Genomic DNA, 11,902 nt, shown 5'->3' with positions numbered 1-11,902 from the left:
TTTCAAGTGATTGAAGAATCACAAATCAGTATCCGATTAATGGGGAAAAACAGGATATGAATGGTTTAATAATAAATGACATCAAAATTTAAAGAAAATACAACAGCAACCTTTCTAAGATTATTCTCTGACATGAAAATATGATAGAGGCCACCACATGCTCCACATAGCCTGACATGGAATCAGATATCTGATTTGAACAAGAAATAAAGGGACAAGAAACTGGAATGAAGCTATGGAATATCATCTGTAAAACATAGAAGAAAACTTTGTTTTATAAACACATAAAGTACTGTAGTGGATAGGTTAAGATTGCCACCCAACAGAACAACTTAAAGGAAAATGGAAACCAAAGATTCCCTTGATAATCAGGAAGGACACCATCAGGTGTGCTCTGCCCTCTTTCCTCCAAATCAAGTCTATAACATGAACTTTAGGCAAAAAGAAAGGAGATTTTAAGAAATACTATTTGTGTTCCAAGCAACATGGAGGATGTCTCTGTAGAAAAGCACATGGAGCCTCACCTCTAAATCTGGGCAAATCCAAATTCAAGATTATTAAAGACCTAAATGTTTGACCTGTAGTCTTGTTGTAATGAGTATGGTATGGATCGTGGTCCATTGCTCATGTGGACCATATGACTTCTAAAACACGGCCACAGCCCAGGATGGCATTTCAATATCAGTCACAGAGAAGTAAAGAGTCAGCCTCCATGCACATTCCCAGTTAATTTGACATGGTATTAGCACCAGGTATATAGCAACTATGGAATATTACATCGGAACACTTAATTTACCAATCTACAATTTTGCAAATGTACTGAAACAAATGTACACTGAAATTGTTATAATTCAACTGAAGTATAAAACAAATGTTTATTCATATTAACAAAGATAGTAAAATAAATTCCATAGCAGGATTTCATTATAATTCAGTGATATGCCAACCATTCCAAAAAATGGAGTTTAAGACTCACTTAATCCATTGTGGATATGAACAAAAGTATAAGGTAGTTCAAAAATTACAAATCAAATAAATGCTTCATCTTTGTCACTCATTGGAATCTATCCAAATTACATAAATTAGCTTAACAGACATACATCTGTGTTGTTAAATTTAATCCAAGATAGAAATATTTCAAACCAAATGCCAAGTAGAAATAAATGAAAAGTATGAGGTATATGCTAACACTAGCAATAAAATTCTATCTCTTAAATGTCACCTAACTTCTTTACTTTGATCAAAATATATGAAATTAGTCTCTAACTTCTTAATGAGGTATGAGCAAACATCATCCAAAGAAATATTTCATTAAATGTCATTGACTGCCAGGCACTGATTATCAGGAAAGAGATCAGCATATCAGTGAATGTCTGCACAGGTACTGATATTGGACAGGATGGGTGTTCAATCTTTTAAAACCCAAGCATTTTTGGAATTAGCATATTGACATGTTCTACAGATGGCAGGAATCACAGGAAGTTTGGAGATATTTTGTAAACATGAGTAGCATACAATAGTATATGAACAACAGAGAGCATGGTCAACTCCAGGCTCAATGTTGCATGTGAGACTGCCCTTCCCTAAACTAGACAATGTGTTACATAATGTTCCATGATTAAACGCAGCATCTGAGTGATATGGAACTTTTATGACCTTCTCACCTTCTGTCACAGTATAGAACTTGTGATGAAATCCATTGTGTTCGTACATAATGGCTCTTGACACACAGTCTCATCTGAGCCATGCAGGAGAAGATTGTCCTTGGGATTTATGCTATGCACATGAATGCAGTCATGGCCCCTGAAGGTAGAAAACATGATCTCAAAACATGTTTTCAAAAATATGTTGATGAAAACATTTCAGAGCTCAGATGAAGAGCCTGAGGCCAGAATTTTCCCTATGTATCTAGGGAGCCTGACATAGGAGGAATGGAAAGGAACTGTGAATATAATAAGTGGATCTCCAGACAGAAGTAGCCTTAATACAGACACATAGGTGTAACTGTGTGTGTGATGTCTTTCTACATCAGAAACGGATTTCACAACAGCTCCATCTTAGATCCTAGCAGACATGAAGAAGCTCTGTACTTTCACTATTTCATTTTTGTTTCTGAAGTTTTGGCTCATCTTGGGCTGTTTGACTGAACCCAGTTGCTTTTGGAGGATAAACAATAGTGAAGATAGTGATGGAGATTTGCAAAGGGAGTGTCATTTTTACCTTTGGTTAATTGATGAACCTATTGAAGATAATTTTTATAATTCAGATTTAAATTTTCGGTAAGTCATTAACATTATTTCTTTTGTCAATGTCATTAGTTTGACATATTTATCTGTATACACAAACTGTGGGTTCTGTTCTCTTCCTCACCATGTAACTTTAAGAACCCCTGAAAATGAATTATTATATCAATCACTATTTTAATACTTCGAAATGTGTCACAGTTTAGTAGGGTTTTAGTTCAATTTTATACTCCAGTTTACAATACTGGACAATGTGAAGGTGTGGATTCTCTCTATTGAGTCTTTGTTGAAAATATATGTTGAAAGATATCTTTTCATATGCCTTGAATTCACAATCCCCACCTTTGTCAAGAACTCAATATGAAGAGACTGCATCACTGCCTATATTCAATTGTCTGCCCACGCCTCATTATGATCATGCATCTAAATGCCTTAATAAAAGTGTTACCTAATCCTGGTTTCCAACAGATGAACATGCATTGTTTCATTGAAATATTTGTGACTGTGTTGGTCTACTATACTTGGTTAAATGTATAACATTACTTATATACTTGTGAATATACATATATTTTGCTTTATAAAATAGTCTTTAAATGAGTCTCATCCTGCAGCTCTGAATTTGGTACTGAATAAGGAAAAAGAATGCTAGTCTCATATTTTGTTACCAGAATAATCTTTTTATCCAATTACACAAATGCACAGAAACTGACTAGGCTTTTTATCACTATAAGATACAAGGTCAATATTTCTATTAACTACTCAACAAACTTTACATTATTTAGTAATTAATATTTATTCACAAGTCCTTTCCATTCATCCTATGACATGTGCCCTGGATACATAGGGAAAATTCTGGTCTTAATCTCTACATCTGAGGTCTGAAAAGATAAATCTAGGAGAATCATTGTGTTCCAGTTGAAAAGAACCTGTTCTCCATGTGGTTATTAGGTGTTAGATTCAAAGTGTGAGGTATTATCATTTGTGGCTGCAGATCATGAGGGAACGAGTGTTGAAATCATTTACCTTTTAGCTAATCATTGTGCCTGCGACATCTTTCTTTCATAAACTAAGGTTTCTTGTGCTTTTATGTTTTTGGTTCTCATCCCATCCCCTTTTCAATTTTCATGTCTTTGGGATAAAGGAATACATTTTTCAATGGGTAGCCACAGTGCACTGTACACTTTGATAGTGATGGTTGTTTCACATTATTATCCTTCTGTGTTAGGTGAGTAGGAATTATATTTCTGAAGTATCCTTAATTTTTACCACACCTATTGGCCAAAAATTGTGGAAATTCTCATCGATGACAATTGTTTAAGCCATAATAAGTTTTAAAATTACAAATATATGAACTGTGTCAATATACTTTTGGGATTAGAAAGAAAAACCTAGCGCTGAACTCTTAATTGAAAAATACAAATTTTAGCAAAAGACCATGTTTGGTGTCTTTACACCTGATAAGAGGCAATAGAGAATAACAGATGAACTGCCAACTGTGCTGGGGCAGAGCAGATCTCTGTGCTCAGACATCACTTAAAGGATCTCAATGTATTAGGAAGATTGTGGTATTAAAAGAATTGTGATAAAACTTTTAAAAGATAGAAATAGTAAGAACACACTAAAAGGCAACATGAACTTGATGTGTACAAGACCCTTCTGGTCATATGGTATATTGTATCATTGTGTATATCTTGAAATGGATAAATAAAATTAAATAAAATGGATATTAAAATGAGTAGCCTGATTGGTGATATTAACATTTGAATATATTAAAAGCATGATCTAAAAACATACAAAACAATTATAAAACATGTTCTAACATATTATTCATAATTTTCTTCCTGTGAATAAAATTAGCAATTTCATAATGCTTAAGTTCATAGAGTTTTTGTTATTTGGAAATATGTAAAATATTCTTACTGATAAAATATTTTCTCTACTTGAAACACTGATAATCTTCTTAAAGTAAGCTGATTGTTTGTCAAGAAACACAACTATATAATGGGTTTTGAATACTCTCATACTGTCAGGTGGTATCTAATAAGGGCTTTTGAATATATTTCTTAATGATTCACTATATAAAATTTTATGCTCCTTTATTATGCTTAATTCCCAAAGAGTATTTTGTATGTTTTGTAATAACTTAGTAGTGAACATTAGACATAGTATCCTCAGTTATGGATATTATTAAATATTCATAAATGATATTTTAGGGTATAAAAGGATAAGAATAAAAAAGTTGAAAAAAACAGATATATTAGTTGATACTCAAAGTATTCAATAATATTAAGATGATTGATGTATAAATTGCAGTTAAATAAATTTATAAGGACAATCTGTTAGGTATTTCATATGTAGTGGAAGTCATGCTCTTTTATATATCTGTGGAATTACATCTCCAAGGTTATTTTATAGCATTCTCACACAATAGGACTGTAATTTAGTTCAAGGATGGCATTCAGAGATAAAACAATGTTTATTTAATTTCATGAATACAAAATGTATCATATCACAGTGTTTAATGTGTATGAATTCTTAAATTGTATTCGGCTCTAAAGATCCCTAATATATCAGGCTTATTTCAAGACATTTATACAGAAATTTAGCATATCTCATATTACAAACTTTACTGCAGTTGAAATTTTATATTTCACACATCTCCCTTAATCATCACTATGCCCTCTTGTAGAATTGCAGCAAGTGAATATGAGCTTCTTCTGGTAATGTTTTTTGCTACTGATGAGATCAACAAGAATCCTAATCTTTTACCCAACATGACTTTGATGTTCTCCATCATTGGTGGAAACTGTCAGCATTTATTGAGAGATCTGGATCAAGAATATACACAAACATATGGACATATGAATTTTGTTAATTATTTCTGTTATTTAGATAAGTCATGTATCATAGCTCTTACAGGACCATCATGGAAAACATCCTTAAAACTGGCAATGCATTCTTCGATGCCACTGGTAAGAATTTGTGACACTGAATAGGTTAAGAACATTAAATCACATTTACAGGTGCCTTCAAGAAAACTTGGACAAAATGCATTTGTGGGTGTGCTGCTACACAAACACACACACATACATACACATTATATATATATGAATGAACTAATCATTTCATAGATGTACTGTGCATACAGGTAAAATTGTGTTCTAGGAATTTTAGACTTATCAGAAATAGTCTAGAATCTAATAGGAATAATACATGATGTGTATAGTACAATCTTACTTTTCTTATCTAGAGTTCTGGAAGGTGAGTAGCATTAAATGTATATGAGTCTAAATATCCTAATAATAATATTCTTCACTGGAAGTTTCATCCTGTCTTCTATATCCTTTAGGTTTTCTTTGGAACATTTAATCCTAACCTACGCGACCATGACCGGCTGCCCCATGCCCATCAAGTAGCCACCAAGGACACACATTTATCACGTGGCATGGTCTCCTTGATGTTTCATTTTAGATGGACTTGGATAGGACTGGTCATCTCAGATGATGATCAGGGTATTCAGTTTCTCTCAGATGTAAGAGAAGAAAGCCAAAGTCATGGGATCTGTTTAGCTTTTGTTAATATGATCCCTGAAAACATGCAGATATACATGACAAGAGCTACAATATATGATAACCAAATTATGACATCCTCAGCAAAGGTTGTTATCATTTATGGTGAAATGAACTCTACTCTAGAAGTCAGCTTTAGAAGATGGGAAGAGTTAGGTGCTCAGAGAATCTGGATCACAACCTCACAATGGGATGTCATCACAAATAAAAAAGAATTCACACTTAATCTCTTCCATGGGACTATTACTTTTGCACACCACAGAGTTGAGATTCCTAAATTAAGGAATTTCATGCAAATAATGAACACATTCAAATACCTAAGAGATATTTCTCATACTATACTGGAATGGAATTATTTTAATTGTTCAATCTCCAAGAACAGCATTAAAATGGATCATATTACGTTCAACAACACATTGGAATGGACAGCACTGCACAGCTATGATATGGCGATGAGTGATGAAGGTTACAACTTGTATAATGCTGTTTATGCTGTGGCCCACACCTACCATGAACACATTCTTCAACAAGTAGAGTCTCAGAAAAAGGCAGAACACAAAAGACATTTCACTGCTTGTCAGCAGGTAAAGTTTCTTACATTTCATTATACTTAGATATATCAATGTGATCTTTTAAATGGACCCAGAGGAACAACTGTACATTTGTTAGAGATTATTCTCTCAGTGCAATGATTTGTATACTGCAAAAACCCCTAATGATCCATTTACATGGATGAATTTCACCCACAAAGATAATATTTAATAAGAGACCATACATTTTTATGAATACCAGTGAGTTTTGTGAAAAGGTGTCTCACATTTCAACCAAATGAGTTCAAAATTTAGAATAGGAGCCAAGAGTTTTATCATAAAAGCCTTAAGTGATGACTAGACTAGAATTTTTTGCTGAAGAAAAGTTTTTCAGAAATTGATACATGTATGTGCTGTGGTTATTATTTAGCCATTTAAATTAACAATATACAAAAACATAAATTACTAAGACTGCACATTTTATTAAATTTATGTTAATTTTATATGAGTATACTGTATGTACGTGAAAATAATTTGTTTATTTTCACAATTTCCAGATATTCAGACTTCCCCTTCATTCTCTCATACATGGCTTCACTTAAAAGAATTTTTTTTTGACAAGAATGTTCACACAGACACACACACACGCAAACACACAGACATACACAGACACACACACACACACAGTTACTTGTTATCTAGTAATCATTTTTTCTAGCACATTTTATCTTTATCATTAATATTAAGTATATAAGTTTTCAGTTATCAATGAGGTATACTATATTTTTCTACACACATTTATTTCAATACAGCTGTCTCTTGTGAAAGTCATTAAGAAATTGGGGAATTCTTAATTTTGAATTACCTTTATTGATATGCTTTATTGATATTGGAAGCATGCATCTCTTCTAGGTGTCCTCCTTGATGAAAACCAGGGTATTTACGAACCCTGTTGGAGAACTGGTGAACATGAAGCATAGGGAAAATCAGTGTACAGAGTATGATATTTTCATCATTTGGAATTTTCCACAAGGCCTTGGATTAAAAGTGAAAATAGGAAGCTATTTACCTTGTTTTCAAAAGAGTCATCAACTTCTTATATCTGATGATTTGGAATGGGCCATGGGAGGAACAGCAGTGGGTATACCATAATTTTTTCAGGTTATGTGTATTTTAAAATATAACACTCTGTGGTTAAGACCAATTGCTACTCTTGCAAAAGACCATCCTAAATTGCAATATTCAAAATTTGATAATGCTCAATTTCATGTAAATCTGGTAGTAGATGGATCACTGGCCTCTGGAATCCATGTTCAATAGTACCCAAATACCTGTTCACCTACAATGCAGGGATATATTTAATGATTTTAAAGTATAATGTATATGTACATATGATTAATGAAAAGTTTGTAACTATATATCATCCATAGGATATTTTTTTGGTTCTGTGCAAACATATCTATAGCCTAGTTAAGTATATCATGCAGTCGTGAACATAAATGTTTCTCCAGATTCAAGGTTTTAGCTTTTTAATTTATAAATTTTGTATGTTTTTTATTTATTTATTTACATTTCAATGTTATCCCCCTTCGTGATTTCCCCTCCTCCATGGAGTATAGCCTTATCTGGCATCAGTGGGAGAGGAATCGCTTTGGCCTGTGAAGGCTTGATGCCCCAGCACAGGGGAATGCTAGAGTGGTGAGGCAGGAGTCGGTGGGTGGGGAGCTCCCTCATAGATGCAGAGAAAAGAGAGAAAGGGATAGTGTGTTCAAGGTTTTCTTTTACACTTAGAAATACTTCATTAATTTTATGGGAGTCGTCTATAACATATTTTGTTCGTAGTCATAAAACTACTCTTTCTTGATTTACCCTTCCTTCTCCCTCCATACACCACAGTATTCTATTTTGTAATTTATAAATCATGAAAGGAATACTTGTGCCACCTAAACATTCTTTTTGGATTGATCAGTTTAGGAAGGAAAATTTTATAATTGCTACAACCTGAATGTTACATATAAAATATTACATGATACAGTAATTTTTGTGTGACATTCAGTGTGTTGCAGGGTAATATAAATAAAAATATGCCTGATACTGTTAAGTGATACTGGGTATCAGAGGAATATGTATAGCATTTCTGTTTGTGTCCCATATATCAATCTATAGGTCATTTTTCATATGACAAATACATGAAATACACACTCACATGCATATTATATAACATTTATGCACTGCCTCAGGTTCCCTCCTCCGTGTGTAGTGTGATGTGTTCTGCTGGATTCAGGAAAATTCAACAGAAAGAAACAGCAGGCTGCTGCTTTGATTGTGTTCATTGCACAGAAAATGAGATTTCCAATGAAACAGGTACATGCTTGCATGCAAAAGAAAAAATACTGAATTTGAATACCTTCTGTTTCCAAACTAGAAACATGAAATGGCCTAGATGCAAACTGAAGACCTAAACTCTCCATGATTCAGAATGTAATCAGTTATATAATGTCAACTTCTTCTGGACTCAGCAAATAACTTCCAATATCTTCCTCAGTCAAGACATTTCTCTCACAATATGATGGTTACTGATTTTATATTATATATAAAGTGTTTAGGGGGACCTACCTGGACAACAATTTTTTAAAGAAACATTTTAGATGTAATCTATGCATATGTTTATTTTTCTTTGATTCATTGTACGTAGATATTTGATCACCTGATGTGTCCACAATCTTTCCCTCCATCACCAAGCTTACTCTGTGAAAAAGATCAGATGCGCAGGGTAACAGTTGTTGTTTAATGAAATATATTTTAATAGGTTTAATGGACAAATGATTAAGTATTTCCTGTCAAAGGATTAGAACAAGAGTGCAGGTTTCAATAATGGAACAAGAGATGGGCTAGTGCTTACCTAAGAATAGAGGGAGGAATGTTAACATCCATGAACTTCATGCCATGTAGCTTGAAATGCGTATTTGGGGAGTAAGAGATTGTGAAACAATGAGAGGGACTTGCATAGGTCTATGACGTCTACAGCTTCAAGAATGAAAATATTCCTTTTTGCAAATAGTGTTTAAATGAGGAATTGTATGTTCTGGTTCCTATGTGAAGACACAGACAAAGACACAAACCACAGAGCAAACAAAGCACATGATGCATTTCACCAACTGACACCAGTACTGATGTCTGCACACTACCTTTGTCTGTGAATAATGTATTTATGTTTGAAGGAATTAAATACTCTGAGATTATTACTATTAGTCACCATTTTTTTATTTTTATTTAATAAGTATTTTTTTCTGTTGTGCTTCCTCTGTTGCTGTTTTGTTTGATGACAAACATAGGTTAGTACAGAGCAATCTTAAGTTAGTGGTTCTATAGCAAATAGGAATGGAATAGATGCTCAACACCAAAATGTTTATTAATATTTCCTATGAATAATACAAATGTAAAATTATTTCCTATGTAATTATGATATCTTATAAGGGTTTATGTCCATTTACCAGCAGATATGGAACAGTGTGTGAGGTGTCCAGATGATAAGTATGCCAACATAGAGCAAACCTACTGCCTCTCAAGATCTGTATCATTTCTGGCTTATGAAGATCCACTGGGGATGGCTCTAGGCTGCATGGCACTGTCCTTCTTGGCCATCACAATTCTAGTCCTTGTCACATTTGTGAAGTACAAGGATACTCCCATTGTGAAGGCCAATAACCGCATTCTGAGCTACATCCTGCTCATCTCTCTAGTCTTCTGCTTTCTCTGCTCCCTGCTCTTCATTGGACATCCCGACCAGGTCACCTGCATCCTGCAGCAAACCACATTTGGAATATTTTTCACTGTGGCTGTTTCTACAGTGTTGGCCAAAACAATAACTGTGGTCATGGCTTTCAAGCTCACTACTCCAGGAAGAAGAATGAGAGGGATGTTGGTATCAGGGGCACCTAAGTTGGTCATTCCCATTTGTACCCTAATCCAACTTGTTCTCTGTGGAATCTGGTTGGTAATATCTCCTCCCTTTATTGACAGAGATATACAATCTGAACATGGGAAGATTGTCATTCTTTGCAATAAAGGCTCAGTAATTGCCTTCCACATTGTCCTGGGATACTTGGGCTCCTTGGCTCTGGGGAGCTTCACTTTGGCTTTCTTGGCTAGGAACCTTCCTGACACATTCAATGAAGCCAAGTTCCTAACTTTCAGCATGCTGGTGTTCTGCAGTGTCTGGATCACCTTCCTCCCTGTCTACCACAGCACCAGCGGGAGGTTCATGGTGGTTGTGGAGGTTTTCTCAATCTTGGCTTCTAGTGCAGGGTTGCTAATGTGTATCTTTGTCCCAAAGTGTTATGCTATTTTAATTAGACCAGATTCAAACTTTATAAAGAACCACAAAGGTAAATTGCTTTATTGAAACTTTCATGGTATGAAAATGTTATATGATATTCAACTTATCTTACTCTTCATCTTAACAAAACTAGTACTTCATCATATAAAAAAATTTAGTTATATACCGATGTGTACTTACAAACAGGACAGCAAACATGAATATGCTGAGAACTGGGAATCTCAATTGAGGAATGGGTACCATCATTTTGACCTATGGTTGTGTGTTTAAGCCATGTACTTAATTAATGATTAATATAAGGTTACCCTGCTGTCTGTGAACAGCACCAGGTCTAGGCACACTGTCCTTGAGTTATAAGAAAGGGTACTGCATACAACATGAACATGAAGCCAGTAATTAACATTTTTCCACCTGTTTTCATGGAGTTCTTGCATCCAATTTCATGCTTTGACTTCATTCAATGTACTATGAAAAAGGTAGATAAATAAGTAAGTACTTTTCTCACATGTTTATTTTGGTCATGGCATTTTTTTTTCCAGCAACAAAATCTAAGAAATCGCCTAAATGATGAACTGCCTCTGTTGGGATTTGGAAGATCATGGATTCCTGATGTGATAAAAGACACTGATTTGAAAAGAGACACAAGAGTGAATGTTAGCCGAGTGTGAAGCATTGTGACTCTGTGCAGATGACAGTGCAGACGCGCTGAAATTTGGAATATCTTTAAAATGTACTGGGTAGATGTTAAGAACATCAGAAAACAAATAAAGAAATGTACATTTTGTTAAAAGGATGATGAGGTTCTGATTGTGCCTGCGATATAAGCCTCTGATTTTTTGTGAAATGACACAATTTTACTATGAATTGACTGTAGTTCATTAAGTGTGTAAATCACTAATGGAAATGTCCCACAGTAGACCTTCACCACATTTTGATCAGTGAATTCGATAAACATATAAGTAACTCTATATCAAGTGTTTCAGCATCAATTTTATCATAATAGGAGTAATAAGTTATTTAAGTTTAATGTTGCACACACAAACATGCACATATAAACACATACACATTATTACTTCTTTATATCAGGTGTTGATGGTCAGTGTCATTGTTCTCTCAAAGTACTCTTTGCTGCTGCAGGGCGGGGTAGTAAGAGAGTGACAGGGAAAGCTGGGCAGCAGCAACTGAGGGGCCCCGTGAGAGTGACCATAGTAGCAGGGCCAT

General features: G+C 34.4%; 1 protein-coding gene across 2 annotated transcripts; it reads left to right on the top strand.

The window, feature by feature from the left end:
• The first annotated feature begins 2,041 nt into the window (after positions 1-2,041).
• Positions 2,042-11,645, top strand: LOC147004451 (vomeronasal type-2 receptor 116-like). 2 transcript variants are annotated; one of them, XM_085837514.1, is made up of 6 exons: positions 2,042-2,279; positions 4,933-5,215; positions 5,593-6,396; positions 7,255-7,479; positions 8,583-8,706; positions 9,843-11,645. In XM_085837514.1, the coding sequence occupies exons 1-6, from the start codon at positions 2,074-2,076 to the stop codon at positions 10,745-10,747; spliced, it is 2,547 nt and encodes an 848-aa protein (XP_085693640.1). In that variant the 5' UTR covers positions 2,042-2,073; the 3' UTR covers positions 10,748-11,645. The 2 variants fall into 2 exon arrangements, with proteins under 2 accessions (XP_085693640.1, XP_085693639.1); XM_085837513.1 differs by having other exon boundaries at positions 9,840-11,645.
• The last annotated feature ends 257 nt before the right edge of the window (positions 11,646-11,902 follow it).

Source organism: Mus caroli, unplaced genomic scaffold, assembly GCF_978045245.1.
Source record: "Mus caroli unplaced genomic scaffold, Mus_caroli_1 scaffold_5, whole genome shotgun sequence".
NCBI lineage: Eukaryota > Metazoa > Chordata > Mammalia > Rodentia > Muridae > Mus > Mus caroli.
This window is presented reverse-complemented; position numbering and strand designations above follow the sequence as displayed.

Coding starts and splice junctions, on each gene's coding strand:
- LOC147004451 (XM_085837513.1), top strand. CDS start 2,074: ATGAAGAAGCTCTGTACTTTCACTATTTCATTTTTGTTTCTGAAGTTT. Junction 2,280..4,932: donor AATTCAGATTTAAATTTTCG/GTAAGTCATTAA, acceptor GCCCTCTTGTAG/AATTGCAGCAAGTGAATATG. Junction 6,397..7,254: donor ATTTCACTGCTTGTCAGCAG/GTAAAGTTTCTT, acceptor CATCTCTTCTAG/GTGTCCTCCTTGATGAAAAC.